At 45.7% G+C, this 23,744-nt stretch overlaps 1 protein-coding gene across 2 annotated transcripts in view; it reads left to right on the forward strand.

Annotated features, from left to right (window-relative positions):
• Positions 1-23,744, forward strand: part of LOC110973366 (corticotropin-releasing hormone receptor 1-like) — a 74,936-nt gene that overhangs the window by 2,102 nt on the left and 49,090 nt on the right. Inside the window, exons 1-2 of one of the 2 annotated variants that reach the window (XM_022224137.2) lie at positions 846-1,392; positions 1,634-2,434. In XM_022224137.2, coding sequence (XP_022079829.1) covers positions 2,342-2,434 — 93 coding nt within the window. In that variant the 5' untranslated portion in view covers positions 846-1,392; positions 1,634-2,341. Of the gene's footprint in view, positions 1-845; positions 1,393-1,633; positions 2,435-23,744 lie in introns of those variants that run through there. The other variant, XM_022224138.2, reaches the window with a different exon arrangement.

A 23,744-nucleotide genomic window follows, 5' to 3' on the forward strand; every position in this document is an offset into this window, starting at 1 on the left:
CATGGAAGCATAGGTGTGATCAACAAATTAAATTTTGGTTCACAAGGCATTGCATGCTCGCTCAAGCCTTCACAAACAAGGGAAATTGGGAACGGAACAGCGAGTTTTCCTTTCAAATAAGCGTGAAGAAGAAATAATCAAACGAGCAATTTCTCTACCCTGGCGGTGTTTTTTTTTTCTTCTTTCTCTCCCTCCGTAATAAGTGAAGCCAGAGGGGCTTAAAGACAGATGCAATCAGGGGAAATTATTGAAACGTGACTGTGGGGAATCTCTGGATTCCGTAATTAGAATCGACATTAGCAGTTCGAGGCCCCTGGGGGCTGGTGACGGGGACCCCAGCCGAGTCGAAGGACTCGACCACTTCCTGGAGAAAAGGGCGCACATATCGATGCGGCATGACGGCACTGAAAGAAAAGTGCGTGAAGCAGGCACGCCTCGTTTCAACAGGTTTCCTTGGCCGTTTGGCTCGGTAGACGTGATACCGCCCTCTCGTGGCGTCTCCCGAAGGAGCACAATTTTCAAACTTCTCAGGGGGTATTTTTGCTCACGATACCCTCGTTTCCCCACTTGTTTGTTGCTAAACATTTATGTTGACGGGGAGATCTGTCAATCAACTGTCAACTTTAACTATGATATTTGTAAATAATGAAAGGCTCTTATATTCATTCGTAATGGGGAAACATCTTTTGTTGATAGATCAGAAGGATCACAAATTGACATGGGACCTACAAAACGTTAATTTTATACAGTTAAATCAACGTGTTTGTATTTCACACGCGCAACTTTGTGGCGTCGCAGGTCATTCATGCATCTTTCCCCTAAACATCCAATTAACGCGAGATGGAAAAACTCCCCTCGGTCCGTCTGCCCCCTGTAGCAGGTTGTTCCGTTCGATTTCGAGCCAGCCCAAGCGTTATTAAGACACCCACGCAGCCGCTGAGCAAGAAAAAAAGTTGAGCCGGTACTTTTCGATTAAATTTGAAAGTCTGGATCTGCACCATTAGCCTGATGCGTGGACGCAAACAGGTGTGCAAAAGGACAATCTGTGCATCGGGAGAGATTGAATAAGACCCCCGCGACTGCATGAGCATGCAGTGGAAAAGCAAGACGTGCAACGGTACTCTCGTACTGCCGATCAGTCGGTGAAGAGAAACAACACAGAGAAAACTTTGCCACTCTGAGATGACAGGGAATCACCGGGGAGAAATGCGCTTGATAGTGGCGTCCCATAGCAACCTCCTCTGTTCCCGTTACCATGGTTATTATTTGACAGAACCTGCAAGGCCGGAGGATAGCTTGGACTGTCGCGTGGCGCTTTAGAAGAGGCGAAGTGCCTGCGTTGACGTACACTGTGATGCAGGGCCAGCCACTGTCTCGGAATACGTCGACAAGGTCCTTACGATCACGAGCGGGGGCAAGATAAACGCTGTCAGATCAAACTCCTTGTGAGCTGTGCCCTCGCGATCGCCTGGGCACGGTGTAAACGCAAGCTAAATTTAACCCGTCAATGGCTTAACGGGTTTACTTTAGGACAGATTATAGCCTCAGTCCAAAGCCGTACCGCCAACAGTCCCCTTGGACAAAGGAGCTCTTGTTTCCAACGCTTAACTCTTTTGTTCTTTTTTTTTCACAGCCTGCCCGGCAGTGGCTCAATAGTGTGATGATGTCACCCGCTTGTTGCGATCTGCTCTTGTCAACACGCTGCGCGTTCACTGGGGTAGTCTTTCCAAGGGTCGGTGAAAAGGGCCTCGGAACAATCTCCCACACGACGTCGAAGGGATAAGACTCTCTTCAATCCACCTGATTGCAAGACGGAGAGCGTTTCCTGTGAACGAACTCATTAACCCCATCTTCTCACCGGCTGTCGACAAAAAGCGTCGCTTGAAAGGGGACCCGTCGGGAAAATGAAACTGGTTTGGTAATGCCAAGGAAATTTAAAGTTGGAAACTGACTTGCCGTGGGAAACGTCTGTGACATTTTCACCGCCGGATTCAAAGGAGTGCCGTTTGCTGGCTAGTCAGTACGGTTCTACCCCTCTCCTCCAATAAAAACCCGAGGAACAATTTTTTAAAAATCTATATGGCTTCATCACCGGAGTCGAACTGCATCACTTTGGAGCAAAAGAACAGCTCAGTGATTCGGCTGACCTCCGAATGACATTCCTGTTTTTGGAGAACTAAAAGCACAGAACGCAACTCCTGAGCCGGGGATAAAAATCATAAACATTGACTTGTGAACCTTGAGCAGAGGGAATCCGGGATCGCAATAATTTGCGCCAGGGCAATCTCGGGGAACCTTCCAGTAAGAAGCTCTCTCACGTCACCGGCGTCCACCATCCGCCATGGCTCGCCAGGCGGGCCGGTCCATCCTCGGGATGACGACCACGCTCCGTCTTCCCCTGCTCTTGACGTGGCTGACCTTTCGTCAGTGCCAGGTGAGTCAGTCGGTCCACTGCGGACTGAATCAGTTTGTTCTCTCCCCGTCTTCCCTTGCCTCCACCCTTTCTTATCCACTACCTCTCCGTCTTGGGTTACCCCGAACCCCGCTCCCATCGTAAACGAGTACCCATGTTTATGTTTGATTTTAAATCCTTAACGTTACTTTCACTATTCATGTTCAGGGGGTTATCCAGTAATTGAACTTACGAGATTTACACACGAGCGTGCGCGACCGCGCAGTATCGATTAGATGCTCGTGATGAGAGTAATATATTATCGCTCCGGAATCAGTTTCCTTGTACGTGTTGTAAGCAGCTGCAGTTTCATTGTAAAACGATAATCCAACTGGTTAACACCCGGAAAGAAATTCGTTGATAATTATACTTAACCACTTTGGCAATTGTACTTGATGAACGCGGGACACTAGGTTTTTTTTTCCAAGGACAACGGTCTTGCCAGCATTTAAAGTTTGGTTTGATTTGGCTAGTAAACAAATGAAATCAACACTACGTCCATCGTGGCACTGTCGAATCGAAGAGGCTGTTGCTGGCCCAGTATGCGTGTTATGAACAAATCTTACACGTGTTTTACCTGTAGGAAATAAGACTGCAGTAAATCTACGGTTTTTGTGGGGTTCCTGCGGTCACTCTCTGTAAAGTGTAACAGGTGCGTCAGTCCTCACAATGCATTGCAATGGTACGGCGTGTATACTCGACACGTTAGACTCGCGCACATGTTGATAGGTGCGAGGTGATCGTTTACACGACGCACGAATAACTGATGAGCTCACCGACCGAGACTCTGCTCGGAGATGGGCGTACGTGTTAAAGTGCACGATGCCCCGGACCATGTTTTGACGAATTCCACTGACATTTATGCCCTCCTCTTGAAGTCATGGGGAAACTTTTTCATCGAGAAAAAACAAAACAAAACAAGAACCTCCGAACTGCTGCTCTGTCTTGCCTTGAGCCCGTATAATTAAGAATTAAAAGGGGAACCCGATCTGTCACAGTATAACATTTTTTCTCCACTGACTACATGTTTCAAAACCCATTTTCATTTAAAGATGGTCTGAACCTATCGCCCGAAATGTCGAGTACAGGCATGACATACCCTGGCGTCGTATTTCACTGAGAAAAAATTCTCCACGCGTGCCCATATGACCGTCACATCCGTCAGCGTGGTCAGTAGCTTTGCAGAAGATGAAAGAAACTATACCCGCTGCAATAAATCAAGAAGCCTTCTTGTTCTCTTTGTTTCTATAATGTATTGGAACATGAACTTGGAGAGATAAATCACCCTTTGCCTCAAGGGAGATACAAGAGGGGCGCTGTGACAGAAACAGGTCAAGTTTGACAAAGAAGCATTATATAAAGAGAGGAAGCTTTGTGAAACCTTCGATAAAAAAGTCGCATCTTTGCGCGGAATGCATGAAGTAGGCCTACACACTGTTGGAAAGTTTGTCACTGTCCTCTGAATTCTCGTGCTTTCACGAGGAGTGCGAGAAGAGAAGTAGTTATACTTCACCATCAGGTTATATATCCGTTAGTTATTGGGAAACAAAATGACAATATTTACGGCGGCTGTGCTCGGATATGTTTTGCTCTTATAGATAGTCGGCAATTGACACTGTCTCACGATGGAAACTGAGTTTTTTTTTCAAGACGAGGGAAAATTAATGGCGCAACGGAAGACAATAACTTGAGATTTGAGAACCGCGAGAGTGGTTTTGTGACTGTCAGTCCAATAACGAACGACGCTGTGATTTAAAATATTGCCTTTTTTTCATGTCAAAACCCAAGTGTATTCTGTTCTTCCAATAATGTCCCGTTTTTATTCACAGTCGTCCAGATTCCAAGGTTTATTTCGTGCAGTAAATTTTGCTCACATATAGTTGGCATCACGCCGTCTTTAATGTCATTTCCGATGCTTCAAAGAGAAAATATTTTATGGATGATTTATAAACTCGTGATGTTTTCCTGTTTTCCATGCTGGTGATATTTTGTTCAATGAGAGTAACACGCGACGAAGCGCCTTGTCTCTTGAGCGCCAAACGTACACCAACTGCCAACTGCACCTTGTGCCCTCGTTTACTTGGAAACGCGGGAAAAGAGAAAGCCACGAACTCTACACCGCCACCGTAAAGTGTCTGCAAACAAATAAGCCTTCTTTCTTAAAGCCCGTGGATCGCCTATCAGGGAACCTGTGCGCGCCCTAATGAAGTCAGTCCCCGTCACCCTTTCATGGCTTTCACGTTGACTCCTGACAGCTCGTTTCGTTCGGGACTGTCTTATAGTGAAAACCCACACATAACTATCTGTAAAAGGGACAAGAAATGAATAATAATACTCGGACGCACTCCTCCGAAGTGTCTTTAGAGGTTTGGTCCAACTCGCTTTGAAGTGGTAGTGGATGAAATAATGGCACATGCGATCGGCCTGTCCACATCTTGACCCATGGATCTGTCGAATAGCGGGACATTTTCTTTCAAGGTGCTCCTTGTTAATAAATTTAACAAGTTACCAATTTCAGCGTCTGAAGAGGAGTTCATACTACTGGCACTTTACCGTCGGCTGCACGAGTCCGAGCGGAGCCAAAAGGGGAGAACACGCCGCTTTCTTCATTTCAGAGGGAAAGGCAAAATTCTCTCAGTACATGTAGATGAAAAGACAGAATTCTTTCGATAAACGTAATCCTTTCCGAAAACACTGCCGAGAACGGTTCGCGCCGTGGCACTCAGGTACACATCAATGCGGGGAGGAGCGTCAAGGCACTTTGGCGACCCGAAATCCAGGACAAGTCCAGCGGCACCATAACCTAGAAAAGAAATATCGGAGATTTGAATTAATCCGAGTTGCTCGGGGCAAGGAGATGCTTTTAAGGTGGGTCAGGGTTGATTGTTTAGTGCCCCCACCCTACCGACGTAATGCTACTAGCCCAAGGACCACTGATTACTCTCTGGTCAGACACAATTCTGACAGAATTTCACATACTGAAGAGGATGGCCTGTGTCAAAACAGGTTCTTATACTGTCGTGGGAACACAGAAGCAAGGAGAGTTTAAATGCGAATTTCCCCATGTACTGTAGTTTGCAAGCGGAATGTACATGTACACTGTGTACTTCCTGTGGTAGTACGAGCGTAGTGTACCAAGTAACCTTGAAGTTATTACCGCAAGGGTTAGGATGGACCCCCCCATGTGAACGAACTACTGTACTATCCCCTCCATAATAGATATTAATTTTCACTTCAAGTCTGTCTCTTCTCAAACCTTTTCTTACGTCGGAGACATTTTCACCTTATCAATTATCAGCGGCGTTTTTTCAAGTCGATGAGCGTTGAGTCCACACAAATATTTGAAGGAGGAATATTGGCGGCTGTGGAGCGCCTCCTTATCTGGGGAGTCTATTATCATCCTCGGTGAGCTCAGAGTAGGGACGTAAAGAAACATGAAATCGCACACAAGATTGTGTCCAGAAACAGACAGGCAGGTTTGAGCATACATGTATATGCATGGCGTTGGTGGATATTATGCAGGAGCTGTTCGGTCCATCGGGATGCACTGGCAACAGCTGTCGCTCAGCGTGATGTAGCGTAATATGGGGAAAATGCAATTGCAGAGCCATCGGGTTATGGAGTTTGGTAGTACAAGGTGGCATGCACATATTGGGCTTCCTCGACATAATCGCCTGGAGGTTTCTGCAAATCTTCAGATTTGGCCACGGATATATTGCGCTCCCTGCCGCCAGGCCGGAAGTTAACACGTTCAAGCAACCAAGACGTGCCTGTAGTTTAATGTATAGGGCTTCTGTAGGCCTACGCTTTAATTTAGAAATGTTTATGAGCAGGGTGTCGGCCACTTCGCCCCTAACCACTTCGCCCCATCCCCACTTCGTCCCATTTCCACTTCGGGCGAAGTGGGATGGGGCGAAATGGTTAGGGGCGACGTGGAAAGGGGCGACTGGATGGGGCGAAGTAACTGTAAACCTATGGGCACAATAGTTTCGATACTCTTTAGGTTGATTTTGTGCTCTATAGAACAGATGAACACACACAACACAACTGCACCATACGGTGTTAAATTGACACCACGTGTGTTTTCAGAACACTGTTTGTGTTTAAGATTTAAAGCAACACCACCACAGTCGTTTAAGTGAATGTGGTGCCTAGATATCAATTTTGTTAAATTGATATTAGTTTAGCTCCACGCTACAGTTTTGGTAGTTCATCTTTCAACTCTAAAGCAGTGCGGGCGAAGGAGATCAGTCCAAAATTTTTGTCCAGTTTGGATATCTTATGAATAGGCTTTACCGATAACTTTCGATAACGCAGCCGTGTGAAAGCTGAAAAGAGAAAGCGTTTCCCAAGTGAAATTGGAAAATTAGCGTCAGCAGATCGTGCATGTTGGCGGAGGCAAACAAATACGTCTGTAGGTAGTGTAAATTTTGGTGTTTGGTTCCAATCCCTGGTGTAGGCAGTGATGGGGATATGTGTGTCATGGCCAAACGGAACCCTCCCTGAATCAATACACATTTACTCTATCAGTTGGTTATCTTCCCCTACCGTCCTAACTGCACTGATAGTTCCAATATTTAGAAACCCTCCAGGTTTTTAAAGCCCATTTTATTTTACGCCACGATGATGGAAATTAATTTAGCATTGCCCCAAAACTCGATAAGATTTTAAGGGTCTGTGTGGAAGTTCGAATTGGAAAAACTGTAGCGGTATAGGCCCCTATTATTTAAGGTTTTACCCTTTGAAAGTGGAGACATCTTAATCCAACTTGTGAAGATGTGAAGCGAAAGCCTTGATTAATTTGTTAACAGAAATATCGCGGCATCAGTTCCTTCGAGTCGCAATAGTAATTACAGGAGTGAAATACAAATTCCACTTCCGTTTGTGTACACATGTTGACATTTTCTGTGGGCCAGGCTGGTAACTTGGAGTTGTTCGAAGTAAGGCCGTTTGCGAGACACCAGGGAACACGATCGCGCCAGTTTTATGAAGAACTGCATAGATAAGGTTTGTTTCTGTGGAGACGGTTAGGGTGAAATAGGAGTTCGGATCTATATAGGAGCAGTGTTTGATTAGCTTTGTCGGGATCCATGTCATTTGGGGGGGGGTATTTAGTTGTTTTGTTTGTATTCACTGCTCTCACTTTGTAAACATTTGGTGTCCAACTTCAATTCCCCAGTATGAGTGTCCAATTGCTATACACACTATCCATCAAAATTTCTCACACGTTTAGCATCGAAACACGTTGACAGCAGGAAAGTGTGCAAAAAGTGTTTGATAGCTTACATTTTCCCGGTGTTTGGTTTAGAAGAAATCGTATTTAATGTCAATTTAATACGATTTGTTTCAGTGATAATGTCGCAAAAGCAGAATCATTCGAAGATCAACCAGTAGCCTCCAAAACTAATCGTATTCCTCTCTGAATTAAAGCAGGGCTTCAAGGCAGCTTGACAACAGTACAGATATTTTACCGTGGGAAAGCAAAGAATAAACGAATGGAGGTTATCTGATTTATTTCCGAGAAACCACTGGGCAATTTTGATTACAGGTGAACCGAGAAAACAACGCCTGAGCAGGGCGAGGTCGACGGAGATATGGACAAACCCCCCGGGGGACAAAGAAAATGTTCGCGGAAAATGTTTCGGATTACAGGGTTATTGAAGTCACAACTGAAGCGTTAAAAGCTATCCGGAAAACGGTGTTTACTTCAAGGTAGAGTGTAAGTGCTAAGCGTTGAATTTCGGAGAAAGATCTTGGCAGGGTTTCGTTGGATAGTAGTTTTCGGCCCGGGATTAAAAAAAACAGTTTGAACAAGTAATGTGCGCCACGGATTTCCAGTCGCGATTTTTTTCCGGGAGCGGGGAGCTGCAAGTGCGTGGGTTCCTCTCAAGATGTTTGTTGAAAGGATTTGTTTGGACTTGATCGGCGATAAGTGAAAAGTATCTTTCGTACTCTGTGCTTGCTTGAAACAGCCATCTCCATTCATTTTAAAAAGTAGGCTTACTCCGCTGGCCCGCGTTGACCAGTAACTGCTAGATCCCTTCCTTTTCTCAGGAATATCGGTTGCTCCGATGTGTATTCTGTTTGTTTTTTGAGAACTGTTTTACACCCTTGGCTGACCATTGTAAACCGACTCGGCGGGATCAGGGACGGGGCTGTGTACACTTAAGCTGTTAATGAGCCCCCCGTGGACGATAGCTACATAATGGTAATCTAAACAAAAGGCTTAAGGGGATCCGCTGGGCAGTCTTATTTACTGGATCCCTTGGTCGGGGTATTATAGGGATAGAACCTGGAAGGACAGGGTTCGAGCAGGGGATCGGGTGATGATACAAGAAGCGGGGGGGGGGACATGGGACGTGGGTGGACGAAATGAAGGGGCACATGTTTTCTGTCTTCGATGAAGCATGGACTCTAAAGGTCGTTAAGTAAATGAGCTCGCATCCCAAGGTCTGGAAAGTAAATCTAAAACCAGCTTTCCACGGGAGTTCTCATATCTGCCACTGTCAGATGTGTACATGCTGCTATAGGAGAAATGAAGCCAGGTCTCAAAAGTTGACCGGCTGCAGCTGCGGCTGTGGGCGGCAATAACACGTGCGCCTATGGTAGATCTCGACGAACGGCTGCTTTCCACAGACGTGTACATCTGTATAATCCGCAGCCGGGACTTCGGGACGTATCCATAGAGTGTTGCTCCTGCAGCAAAGCACATGAGGAGGGATCGCCTGACGCTTTCGAAAATTGAGAAACTGGTGGGAAGGTGTACATTTGGGCTATCGATCGACCTGTGGAGGATGGACGGAGGGGACATTCTGCTAGTTTGTTGACCAGTCGAGACTTGCAATTATGAGCGTCATCCCGTCAACCCGATCATATCATTTCTCTATCTCCAGCGGAAAAAAGGGCAGAGAAACGACGCTTGACAGCCTCTTTGTCTTATAGCTGATCGTCCACAGTGTCTGCTTGACGCACAAGTGGGAATCATTACCACTGCGATTAATTTTGCCCTTATCGAGTGCTGCCCATCTTGAATTAATTCCTCATGGCACCGGCGTCCCGAATCGGGGTGGCTTTTTAATTTCGCGCGACGGTGTCTGCACACCTTTGGGCACGATGTGGCGTGATCGCTACCGAGGGATGGGGCGGCATATCATGCGAATACAGCAACTGGGACGCCGGTGCAGAGACTAGTCATATTGTGTTTCTTAATTGGTGCTCTCAAGAAAATGAAAATTTAATTCAATAAGGGGCGGGGAGGGGAATATTACCGTCCTTATATCCGTCTTGATTACTGTTATAGTTTGGTGCATATGCATGTGAGCGTGATGCGTGCAGGTATAGCTTTTGCAGGTCTGTCTCTTTTTGGGGGGGGGGAGACGCAGATTGGCTCTATGGTACCCCCAAGCGCCTGCCTCACTCTGGGATATTCTTATTTTCAATCCAGTGCAATGAAAGCCTCACTCTGGGATATTCTTGTTTTCAATCCGGTGCAATGAAAGCCTCACTCTGGGATATTCTTGTTTTCAATCCAGTGCAATGAAAGCCTCACTCTGGGATATTCTTGTTTTCAATCCAGTGCAATGAAAGCCTCACTTCCCGGGGGTCATCCCTGCCTAAATATTTGTAGGATGTGAAGAGGGAGAGATGGGGAGTCGAACGAGCCAGGCGCGTGCGCCTACGATCCCCAAAGTTACCGCGCTCAAGTCTGTTTCAAGTTAATAAGTCTCTACACGCGTGGTTTGTCTAAAACTCATACAACGAATACAGACATATAAACGCATAGACCACCAGAAGCTTTTCAAAACTACGGGAGCATTCTGTGATCTGCGCGGCGCCCGACTAAAATCAAAACTTTGGGCAAATTCACTCCTCAGCACAGGGAATTTACGCACAGTTGAAGAATTCCAGCCCCCAAATTCCATTAAGCCGTTTTTCGATTATGAAAACAATCCTCTATTTACTTAATCTGGCCTATGTCGATTAAAACGATGCGTTTGCAACATTTTAAAATAAGAGATAGCTATGCTGAAGAGCAAAAAAAGTGAACGTATTTTGGGAGCACATTTAAACAAATGCAGGCAATGTAAGTTCGTTGAGCGTAATGCGCACTGAACGCGCTGCCATCGATCGTTTCGCCCAATGTTTTTCCATACCATAGATATCGGAAGACATCTATGGCCCATACATGTACTTTTGAAAAAGACTGGCGGTCTATGCGTTTATATGTCTGTGAACGTGTGGGGTCTCGAAAATACAGGCTGAAGCGCCCTCTAGTGGGCGCTTCACCCCATCAGCTAGAGCTTTGAGTTTGTGTAACCGTGGGTTCATACCATGTCGTTGTTATTTGAGATATTACTGATAAGTCTGTTGGCTTTTACTGAGAATTGTCGTCAAAGCAAATCTTCATGCGGCATTTCGGTCTGTGAGCCTATTTTTGATGAGAAAAGCCCCCCCCCTCTCTCTCTTATGCTCCAACTTACAGTGCTTAGCGGCCTCGTGTGATCATTTCTACCTCCACGGAATGATAATGTCGTCTGGCATTTATCAAAGGGGCTTATATCATCTGGATCAGACAGAGATAAAATGACATTGTAATGGCTTCAGCAGCTTGGCGTAGATCGTGGTTTGATATACGAACAGCTCTGGAATTGCTGTCAGCAATTTTGCCCAGCGCAGTGGAGGGAGCCAGTTAGAGTGACAATTCATGTGGATCGGTGTAAACGCACTATGCTGAAGTGAACGATCCACCAGCTTTTCACGTGATGTTACTATCTTTCGACTTTTAAAGTCGTGAATGAAACGAATGTTTTCCGTTTCCAGTGGTGTTTCCCCGTATGAGCTCGTTACACTCGGCTCGAGATTATGGTCGATGTTCCCGATGATAAAGTCATTAGCAGCACCTACAGGCGATCAATTACCGTACAAGACGGGCCATCCATCATGAACCTGACCGGTGGAAGTCTCTTATGCCTGCCCGTCTCTTTGAAAGATAGTCCTCGTCAAGGGGGATATGCCACCTCCGGGTACATTTTTCTCGTCGCGGGGGAGGGTAGAAAGGGCGAGTGCGCTCGTTAATTGCGATCTGGCGCTCTTGTTTGTCACATTGTTAACTCACATCGTGCGTTGGGCCTGGGAGAGGCTTAAACGATTTCCTCGACGTATCGATTTCGGAAAAGCATGATTATGACGGAGGCCAATAACAGACCCCTTGGCGCTGGTACTCGGTAATGGTTCCTTGAACACAGCAAGGAACCAATTGCAAAACGTGAAGTGCAGTGGGAATGAGTATAGTGTAATTCGACCACCAGAATTAGAAGCCATTACTGCAGTGGCACAATGCTCGTGGACAGGTGGTACGCGCGCGTTACATGCCTCTTCGACCAATAAGGTGTCGTGATTTGTCAAACGCACGCGCGCGTCAAGCTGAAGCATGTGCGTGTGAGTGCGGTGCCACCGCAGTTAAGGCGTCTTATCGGATTATTCCATACGTGTGCGAGGTCTCGCTCAATTAAAAGGGAGCTTCGCCTCTTCTGCGCGTATAAGTTTTGGTTCCCCGCATATACGTTTGCTTCCCATTATTAGTGGATGCTGTGTATCATGGGGTTGGAATGATCGCGACTCGGACGGCGAGCTGTGAACGAACACTGTTGAAGGGTGGTGATTTAATGTGTCTTCGCGAGTGGTGTCGTGGTATTAGGCTGTGAAATTCAGAAAATTCTGCCCATGAATATCTCTGCCACATTGTTGTGTGTTGCTCTTCTGCGGCTTCCCATTTAGAGAGACGGTACATCACACCGTGCTGATGACATCTTGAAGAAAAATATTTGGCCCTTTTGCAGTTATTTCTCGTAGTTCCACGCACTTTGCTGCTTGGTACGCTGTATAAAGAAGTCCTGGTCTCATACACGCTTCCCTCATGACGAAGTCGGATTTTGCGTGCCATCTGGCGATGGAACACCCGTGAAAACATACCACAAATCTCGTTTCTCAAACTACCCACCGACCTGAAAATGCAAAGGGGTATCACGTGTCGCGTTTGTCGTCCCCTGGGCAACTGCACACAGCCCGCTTGGAGGTACTCATCAAACGAGGCTTGTCTCGGGATTGATCAAAGAGTTAGACGGTATTCAGCGTTGCTCTCCACGAGTGCCGTACAGTGCAAATTTCCAGCAGGACCAGGGGTCTGTCAAGATATCTCTTCTCCCAGCGGATTGATCTTTCCTTGCACGGTGTGAGGTGAAAACAGGTCAAGTCCCGTCCATTCCGTACTAGGGCGTTTTATTGGATTTACCTCGTCGATGTCACTCGGCAGAGAGAGGGTAGAGAGGGTGAGCAGCCGGCGTCTAGCTCCTCTCGAAATACCGGGAACTTGAAAAGGGAAAGCTGTCAAGAAAAATAAATCTATTAGACGAAGTGGTTAGCCGTTGTGACGAACTAGTTGAACGAACTCGCTGGTTCGAACACTTGTCAGTTCAATGCCCGACCTGGGTATCGTTTGTTCACGGAGCGCCCCCCCCACTCCATCAGGGAAACTTGAACGCAGCTTCTTTGCGAACATTGTTGTCTTCTTGGCAGTTTGTTTGTGCCTTAGTTACTCCAGCAAATGCCCCTTTCCTTCCCATTTACCTTATTTCTTCAATTTAAGGGAAAGGACCTAAGTCACAAACTATTCCAATTATTTGAGAAAGAGTATCGATTTCGTCAGCCGAGGGAGAATCGTAAGCGACGGGTAGATTTGATATTTGTGGCAGTGGGAACCAATTTTCGCGATTGGCTGGAAATATAATGTCGCAGGCAAGTGGAATCGTGATTCATCAAACACAACGGCATGATGAAGTAGACTTGTCTGAAAAGTTGTCTTGAAGGAGCGCAAAATGATTGAAATGGGGGAAGGGGTGAATGATATCGGTTCAGCCGAGAGGTGTCGAGCTTCAAGATTGGGCTGTTTGTTTGTTGTGTGTCTCTGCAGGCAAGTAAATTATATTATTGAGGGCGTGGAGTGGACGTACATTGAGCGAAAGATACAGGGGAGCTTGAGAGAACGGTCCGCAGTGCGGATTGGATCTGTGGTTCGGCTCTGACTAAATCATCCGTCTGGGTGGTGATTGCTGCTAATTTAATGGAGCGAGCCTGACTAAACTGGACCCCGGCCCCGCTCAAAACACCTATTGGATTGCTTTGCCAGCCAGGGCAAGAACTATTCCGGTTGTGTGCTTTATCATGGAGGAATAAGAATCCTTGGCGATCTTATCCATGTATCTCGTCACAATGTGTTGGTGGAATGTTGATGTCTTTCCGAATTTTCTGTTTGTCGTTTTCTCGCTGTTTTCCAGTACTCATAAACCCTGTCGACTCCTTTACTGGAGCATGACGTGTACGCTCGATGGTATTCAAGAGCGTACGCTCCACTTACACGTGTATGTCATGGCACGATGGAGGGGTGGGTGGGGTACACGACCTTAAAATGGTAACTTATGACAAACTCTCAAGGGATAAATATGTGCTCATCTTTTTCAGTGGCCTTGCCAACTAATGAATTGTTACATGCAGCTGGACTCAAACGGGTGTACCCGTTGCCATGCTGGCAAAGCCTGTAAGTCACCTGACCTGGCCGGTATTTTTTTTCGGACCCTGAAGGAGTAGCCCTACATGTATACTATTGTAACTAACAAATTGTCAATGTTCAACATTGAATTCAGGTTGCATTAAACTCTTGCGTTAAAGAAACAATTGACGAAATTGCTCTTGCTTATGGACACAAGGTCCAGGTTTTGTTATCCGCCAGTTCCATAGTGAATAGTAAATATACCCCCGATATATTGAACGGCGATCAGTGATATTCCCACAAAACCTTAACGACGCACTTAACCGGCCGGGATTCTTGCCGCCTTACCCCCGCGCACTAAATAGCTCGTACCTGCTGCTCCGTGTCGATACTTGGAGTGTTATTGAATGCACACTCACGCACGTCCTCTCTGTCGACAGCCATTCCCGTGGTGGCATCACATAAAATTTAAAAAGAGGCAAGGTACCGCTAATAACCCCCAAAATGCATTAGTGGGTGCGATTTATTTTGGAGCGGTGAACCCGGATAGCGATTTATGCTAAACGTTCAGTCCATGTCCCCGTTTTTGATACTTTGCTTTGATTTACATTTGAAAACGACCAATCGGAATCGATCACGACATCCATCGTGATCCTGCATAGAATGGTTTTATTTGGGGCGTATAGGGTACAGTCCACTAATTCAAGCCCCATTGAAAACAGTGTAAAATCAGCACTGTTCAGGGCCCAATAGCATGCACACCAACATCAATGAGATTTCAGAAACACAAATAAAATTATTGTCTAGTCCCTAATCTTTCAATTTCTTTTCAATTTTTTTCGTGGGTTAACCAATTACATTTTTAATTATTCCCACAAAACAAAATCACCACCCGAAAAGTTATTTTTCCGAAGTCCGAGTGCAGCCATTTTTAAGTGGCAAACCTCAACTTTCTCGGGCACTTAAGGCCATATTTCAACCGTTTTTTTTTAGCTATTCTACTCTCATATGAAAGCTCAAAGACCCAGGGAGTTCATCTTGGCAGCGATTTACACAATCTCACCATTTTGGGGCCAAACAATCTCTTTTTTCAAAAAATACTGTGGGGGCACTTTTAATGCGAATTCTCACTTGAATTAGTGGTCTTCACCCTGTAGGCTCACAGAGAGGTCTAGTTTAAGAAGAATCGAATCTTCCTGAAGATAACAGACAGTAACCACGATATTCTTTTTCTTTTTATTCCATATTTAAAGCTTTTTGAATTACATGTAGCCTATATATAGGCGTGTATTGTTCTATTATTTTCCTGTAAATTGTTTCGTGAATGCGAGCCATAGAAATGTTTCCCTTTGGCGAAATAGACGCATGGCATTTTCCTCAAATGACCCAACTTGAGCCAGTTCGATATTCCAACAGCGCATGCCCACATTGAACACGCGTCCACGGTCATTCGGAAGCGCATTCGAGGTCTGCTGCGCATGGCTCACTGTGCTGGCCCCGGCCACACGGACATGGCGCGCGAGCTTTGTTCCCGAATGATTTTTGCTATTTTGAAATACCGAACCGACTCATTGATCTTTCCTCTCGAGTCCGTCGTCCTCACTGGGAGCTCAGGCTGCTGTGATATCGTGCAGGGATTCCACACACAACATTGATCGTAGCTGGACATTAATTCGATCAGAAATAAAATATAACCAGAGTAGACGGGTGAGAAATTAATGTGCACTTGCTTCGAAGTCCGCTCAGACTCATGTCTGCTGTCAAACCACTGGCTTGTGTTTGTGAATACACTGGAAAAATCGGATTGTGTTTGCTTGTGCATCTTTTCCTTGCTCTATGGCTTGTGTTAATGGTTTGATTCAGGGTAAACACTGGTTAAGGCCCTTTAGTGTAAGTTTAACCATCTTTTCCTTGCTCTGTGGCTTGTGTTAATGGTTTGATTCAGGGTAAACACTGGTTAAGGCCCTTTAGTGTAAGTTTAACCATCTTTTCCTTGCTCTGTGGCTTGTGTTAATGGTTTGATTCAGGGTAAACACTGGTTAAGGGCCTTTAGTGTAAGTTTAACCATCTTTTCCTTGCTCTGTGGCTTGTGTTAATGGTTTGATTCCGGGTAAACACTGGTTAAGGCCCTTTAGTGTAAGTTTAACCATCTTTTCCTTGCTCTGTGGCTTGTGTTAATGGTTTGATTCAGGGTAAACACTGGTTAAGGCCCTATAGTGTAAGTTTAACCATTTGTTCCTTGCTCTGTGGTTTAACTTATTCCACTTACCATGCATTACTTTTCAACAGAGAAATTCATTTTTACATATAGTGTGAGATCCAGTTTGATCTCGATAAAGTAGTAAATATTGAGAAATCGTGTGACCCATTTCGAACAATATTTTCGCTACGGGCACACTAAAAGAATAAAAACTATAAATGTACAAGCGGAACGTGCCAATTAGGTTTTCCCATTTTCCTGCGCGTGAAAATATACGACAGATAGTATCAAAGTACAAGTGCCGAGGACCTTTTGTGTTCCAGGCCATAGACCTGTGCCGTTGTACCCCTCCTTTCCCGCCTCTGCATAGCCAACTAGACAAAGCAATTGCCCTGAATTGATTAGAAGAGTTAGTTGTCGAATTGACTGCGCACGTAGACCTCGAGCACGAGTTTAGCGTTGCACAACTTAACCGAACACTAGTCTCCATGCTAGGCGTCTGTCTCCGTGCTAACCAACGACCTCAGTTCTCCGTCTCCTTGTACGTCCGTTTCTCCAACAGAATTCAGGAGAAATCTGAGCGTAGATTATTCCCCAGGCTGGATGTTACCTGGACAACTGCTGAGCAAATTCCTCATTCATTCCTCTAATGTATACGGTGAAGGAGGCATTAGGGATGGATAACAGAAAGAGCCATTAGGAATCTGGATCGTCCTCTCGATTCCTACCAACGTTCAGAGCAACAGCTGTACGGTATTTGCCTCGAGCAGAAGCACCCACCCCGTCGGTTGGTTGAAAAGAGCCATATATGTTGGGAGCGTTCACTTTGTTGGTAGTGATGCGACCGTAACGTGTGCATTTCATAACCGGCGAAAGTTTAGTTCACACCAAAGGAGCCTCCGTTGCAAAGAAAATTGCGCCAGTGTCTTGGTCCAGCTCGAAGCTCCTAGACCTTTATAATGATGCAGCCATGTTTGTCGCTTTCCATGTAGCCCATTGACAAAAGTAATACGTCTTCACATATTAATCAAAGGGAACAGACTATTATTTCTCAGTCGATCTCTTCAGTTTGGTTACATTGCTTTGAATAGTTTAAAAGCAAGATGGCTGCCCCGTGATAGAGGTCTATAGTGATACATACTGCGCATTCACCACGGAAAATGTGCTTCCCTTTGATTTATTAGACTTCGGAACAATGAGTGATAAGACCTACAAAACTGCGACTGGTAAAACATGAAAGAAGTTGGATATCTGGATTTGCTGGTCCTGGAGATTTTTGGTCCTGTCGAGATACAACTCAAGACGGTCTTGAATAGAGGCTACGTGGGCGCGTCCTTGGTCTTTTGGTCAACATGGAATCAAGCTCTTACTTACAGAGGAGGTGCCGGGGGATTCAGTGTCCTGTTCTTATTGATAACGTTGGTGATGAGACCTCTGAACCTCTGTGAGCGGTCGGTAATCCTTTGTCAGTGATCAGCTGGCAATCATGTCCTGAGCAGGCACAATGCTCCCATTGTGGCCGTCCAAACACGACGAACTATAACCGTAAACAATTGCCAACAGGTAAGACGCAACCAAGGACGGCGATATCGTGACCACTGTTACAATTCTCCTCCAGTAACCTCCATCAACCTCCCCTGCCAACTCTTAGAATGGATCGAGAGTCCGTGATTATCAAAGATGCAGAAGCAAGACAGAGGGAACTGTTGAATCCTAACACAGGTGGTCTTTGTTCGGTTTTTCCCACCCGTAACTAATGGTCATTACAGGTAAAATCTGTGTGCTATTGTCCAACCCTTTCAACTGTAAAATCAAATCAATCCATTATTAACTTCTTGAGCCTTCCAACTCTGTGCGTTCTTTCAGCCGCCTGAGGTTTCTCTGGGAGCGGTTTGAATCTCGTAACGGTTTGAATTACATACAGCGTCTTAGCAGGCACGATTAAAACCGGGTCGGGACTGTTTTCAAGGTTTGTTGGTAATTGGATCATTTTGCGAAGAGCTGTATTGCCACGGGTACATTGTGTAAACTAGAAGGCACTTTCGGTCAAAAGGGAAAGGAAGACTGCAGTGGCGAATCTCCCCCCATTATATTTTTATCTTGACATGTAAAATATTTCCACAAAATTGTTTTTCCAATCGAATCCGACTTATTCCGTCTCGCGGCGAGCGCTTTTGAGACGAGCCCCCCCCCCAAAAAAAAATTGCCCCACTGCGTATTTCTAGTACAAATTGAATTGTGCTTTCTTCCAACGCACCAAATCAATGATCTTTATCTCCTCCATTTCTGGTTTGAGACACTGGTAATGGTCCGACTGATTGTGGGCCAAGTTATCAAAATAGAAAAATTTGTTTTCGTCACCCTGGTGGGTAGAAACGGCCCTTTATTCAATAAAATAACTTTTGCGTGTATTTGCAAACACTGTTTTCTTTTGCAAATGTGAAGGTATTTCCCAATAGGTGTCCTATTTCTAAATGATGATATTTTGTGGGTATCGAATCTGGAGTCATATTTAAGCGGCATCGATTTGGGTGGACATCGCAGCCCGCATGCATTCCGCGGGCTCGATACACCGCTCTTAATTGAATGAAACAGCGCCCTCGCGCCGCAGGCGACACCTAAATCCAATAACAAGAGAGGTGGCCCGGCATCTTCTCGCACGTACACGGACGCACCTCGACGCCGCCGGATATTGAGGAGTTTGGAAGAAATCGCGGACGCCCGAACTGTTCCAGGTATTGATGATTAAGAAAAACGATACCCCGTCTTGTCGTGCGTAATTGGGGACAGGGTTAACCAAGCACGCCAGCCGAACTGGCAGAAAAGTGCAAGCCTGACCCGTAGCCCGATGACACTGAATTCCTCGATTATGCAGCCGAGCAACAGATGAGTTACCTTGGTAAATTTATAATTGAATAACAGCGTGTTTGAACAGCTCGACATGCAATGGTTCACAAAAACTACATCCCAAAAAATGTGTTTAAAAAAGGACTTCCTTAAGGAAGTCACGGGGTCAATATCCCAGGTGTTACCAAGCAAAGTGTCAAATTCAATCCTGCATTTCTAGCCCGACCCCCCCCCAATTTCTCTCCCAACAATTTCATCTGTTACTTCTCTACCCATTCTTCCCTCCATCTGAGTTGTCGTTCTTTTTTCTCTCTCTTTTTTTCATCCTTGCGATAATCATCGCATCGGCGCGGCATCCTCTTTCCGCAGCCCCCAGCCAAATCATTCCACCTATGGCCAAATGCGGTGTGACAAAGCCCCATGATTGCTCCCCGTCGCCAAAGACGGGCCGAGGCGCGAGACTGTGTGTCGGCGTACCCAGTAACTGACCCTTGTAACCTTCCACCGTTAATATCACCCCGGAGACCTGCCTGTCAGCCGTAGACTGCGCGTGCTCCTCACCCGGTAAAGCGCGCGTGCGCGCCTTCCCCGCAGGCGATTTCACGATCTCGCGAGTTCTCCGGTGAAGAGAAAAAACCTACCCGGAGTTTTGGAGAAATTAACTCGAAACCGGTAAGGAGTTAGTCTGTGTTACAGTCAAAAGGAGCAGTAGTTTCGCAGTCTCCATTGAAATTTGAATGTAACTCCAATGAAACCCAGCAGAGAAAACCGCACCATGTTTCCCGCACAATGCACATGGACCGTGGATCACGTACACGTATAGCCTTTTTTCCTGTGATGTCACGATCGTGCTGGACCTATGATGTGTTGTGATGGTAATGATGCATAGTGCTGTGATGGTAATCTACCTGTTCAAAATAAACTAGTCAAGCATGCAGCGTTCGCACGTGCGCTTGCACGTGGTTGAAGCTGCCCGTAGGAATATATGCGATCACCGTGGCCAAGGCGGTCCACACGTGGTGGTATTGTTTATATTTAGTCACATGGGTAGAAAAGGATAATGTGTGCCCAACTATTTAATGCGTTTAGTGTGTGTCTCACCCACTTCTTCCATAACAAAGGTGTTTGAAACTGTAAAGTTATAACTCCGCCATCGCTAAGGTTAAGATGCCATAAAAATAAGCTTGAAATGTGTTGATTTTTTGGTAACTTTTTTGAGAATGTTTAATACGGCGATTGTGCTTTAATTGTTGTTTATTGTCCGAAGTGACCACCGAGTTCCTATTCCTCTCACGGCAGGTTTGTAGCTGTATGCTTTGAACAGGACATGCAGTACAAGACTGGTATTCTCACCGCTTGATTACCGAACGAGTTTCAAGGGGTTTTGCAAATGAACGTGTCTTGTCAAGGAACCCCAGTATACTCCACGATGTTGGTTGTGTTTATGGGTGGTCGTGCTTGCGTATTTTAACCTTGTTCCTCGATGAGCCGACGTCATGCCGACCACTAAAACCTCTCGTGAAAGACGAACGCCGTCCTCATAATCCCATTGTTAGGCACAATGTACATCCTGTCTGTTCGCGAGCTTTCGGACAGTTCCTTGCTCCAACAATGAGTGAGACCCCTGAGCGGAAGGATAGTCGTGTACAGTGGGGAATTACAGGAGAGAATAACTCTCACAAACGGAGGGGGGGACCGGCACGGATTTGCTCCTCGAAAAGAGGAGAGGCTACTTACAGAAATGATATCGGAAGAAAAAGAAAAGTAGGGAAAAGTCACAAACGGTAAACTGGGAACAAGGCCTCTAGGTATGAGAAGAGAGGCAGTGAGCTTTCCCGAGGCCATGAGAGAGATGTTGAAATAATCATGAGGGGAGGAAGAACAGCGAATGAGCCATACTTAGATGGGAAAAAATGATTGAAAAACGCCGAAAGAGTTGAGATTAAAAACAGTCGGGTTCCACGTGGGAAATTTTCTTGTTCAGAATCTAAACCCAGATGAAAAAAGTGAAAGTAGCCCCTTCTTCCGCGGTTAATGATCTTTGGATTTATGCGCAGCTGGATGCGCAAAGAGCGAAAAAAAAATGACAGAGGCAACGTGCAGCGCGCAACTCTTATTTATTCCCTTGACCCTGCGAAGACATTGGACAGGGATAGCAGCATTCGTCGATTGAAAGATAACTCGTAGCAGAGGTATGGGCATCCTCTTGACGGACAAGTGTCGTAAAGCTGGATATTTTGTCTGTCATGGAAACGCTTGACTCTCAAATTGTACCAACAGCGGTGTTATGCCAGTGCTTGGTCAGTCATACTGTAAAATGTGAACCTTTTCAGAAAGATGAGCTAGCCTGGTATGCACTTTCCTCATAGCTTTGTATGTTTGTCTTAGATTTTGGATAGCCGGCAATTACTTGTTCATTTTTTCCCTGTGATTTTAAATTATTGCGATAGCTCTCTTAAAGCAGTGAATTTGAAGTCACCCATATGGAGCCAGCCGGCTGTGCCCGAGTAAAGACGTAATCACGAAAACGTAGACACGGAGCAAGATTTATTTTGGATGAGCGACGGACTGCACGGGTCGTGATAAAGGGCAGCAAATAACCCGGGGTTGCTGTCGGGCAGACGCTGAAGTCGACGTGCTCGCGTGTAGATTGGTTACATTGTATTGAGAATGGGAGCTGCTTTGAGAGCAGAGGATTCTTGGGGAAAGTGTGAAACTGCGACAAACGACTGGATTCACATCCACGCGCTGTAATGACCTGTAGCGCGCCCTCTGTTGGTGAAAGTCTTACTATGTGAGGCATGAAAATATCAGTGTAATCTGGTCCATTCCAAACTTGCAAACAGCATGTTGCTTTGCTACTTAAAACAGTCTTAAATAAATGAAGCGCTTTAATAGCTCTCTGAGTAACAGAAACCATTAATGCACATTACTGATCACAAGTAGTCAAAACACCTCTTCAAAATAGGCTCGCCGCGACATCATGATTCATTCTTTTGTGCCCTCGACCCACGGACGTGTATAATAAAATCTGGACTCGCAATGCCCTTAATCAGCTTATAGAGTCATTGAATCCACTCGCAGCCATTTTACCGAGCCGAATACAAAGCTTTCCTGGTAATGCCCGCCTTTGTTCTTCCTGACGTCAATAGTAGGGATCCAACCCACGCCTTTGTATTCGGCTCGGTAAAATGGCCGCTGGTTGGCTTCTTTTTCATACAAAGGCGTTGCAAGTCCAGGTTTTTTTTATATACGTCCGTGCCTCGACCACGCAAGAACTCAGATGTTTTTTTTCGCCAGTCCTCGAGAGCTTACAGTGACGTGCATGTGCTTAACCTGGCTAGAGAAATGTCCAAATTTCATGATTGGTCCGTCATTACACGTGATGGGATCCCGGGGTTTTCGCAAATACGTCAGGGAGGGAGAACAGAATGCGATTTCTTTGGAGCAATAGCAATACAGAGCACTGATGGCTCACGTGAAAGCTGAGTTAAATGTTCTGAACAGCGATCTTCTGACAATACAAGGAAATCAAAATCATGCCGAGTCACGTCAAGAGCGTTGACAACCACACGGGCAACAGGCGCATATCATGAAGCAAAGGGGAAAAAGCCCGATGTTAAAACGGCTGAGAAGTGTGACTTTATACATTAGTCTAATGCACTTTTCACTCAACCACGGAGGTAGATCTTGTCCAAAGGTCGAGCCGAAATCAAATTAATGTACGGGTGTCGCTTGCAAGAGGAAGCGAGTGTTTTCTTGTCAAATTTTCATGATCAGATTAAGGACAAGGAGGAGCGCCGCTACGAGATGCTCGCAACGAATCGGCGGGTCTCGCGAGCCCGTCTCTGTTGACACAAATCGGGGACTGAAATAACCAACGGGGTGGTGTGGTGACAGCATCATTAAGTTGTGTGCTCTTGACGAGGCCTCTTTTTCTCTGGAAGGAAGGTGCAATGCCTGGCTTCTTCAGGAATTATCCTCAGTTTTGTGTTTGTGAGAGGATGCTGTGTTATTCCTGCCTCGGGCCGTCCAATATAATACACATGCACGCGAACTGGAGTGCTTGAAGATAATGATTGTCAAGTCCAGATTCGATTTGTTCCAGTTTGCCTTAATTGTGTGCCCTGTATATCTGTAATATTTCACTTCTGATGTACTTTCTGTTCAGCAAAATCTATGCCTCTCAACAACACCCGTGCAGCCTTTGGTCTGACAATGCGCAGGTCTTACATTAGTGTAAAAGTATTATAAAAGGGGATGCGCCTTGGATACAATTTTCTAGGACACGACCATCTGAAATTACGAGACTGTACCCAGATCGGCAAGGCATGTCTGTGCTATTTTTTTTTTACAGTGCCGAACATTGCTGTTTTTCAAATTGAAACATCTCCCCCCGTATCTGATGGTGTCTAACTCACTCCAACCTGAACATTTTCCCGACCTTATAAACCCGGTTTTGTCGTTGCTTTCGTCCGATCCAATTGAGAAGGCGGCTGTTATATTTAGACGGACGACCAGTCGTCTAGGCGATCGATTCCCAATGCTAACTCTGTCGGCCAAGCGAAAGAGAAAAATGCACTTTTGCCCCTTGGTTGGAGAACGATAGGCCATCTCCCGACGAAATAATGGGACAGGGATTTTTTTGTTCAATGCAAGAATCAAGCAGGAGCTGGTATTTCACCTTTTTTCTTCGTTAC

This window comes from Acanthaster planci, linkage group LG17 (genome assembly GCF_054643075.1).
Source record: "Acanthaster planci isolate LZ-2023a linkage group LG17, COTS_SCS, whole genome shotgun sequence".
NCBI classification, from domain to species: domain Eukaryota; kingdom Metazoa; phylum Echinodermata; class Asteroidea; order Valvatida; family Acanthasteridae; genus Acanthaster; species Acanthaster planci.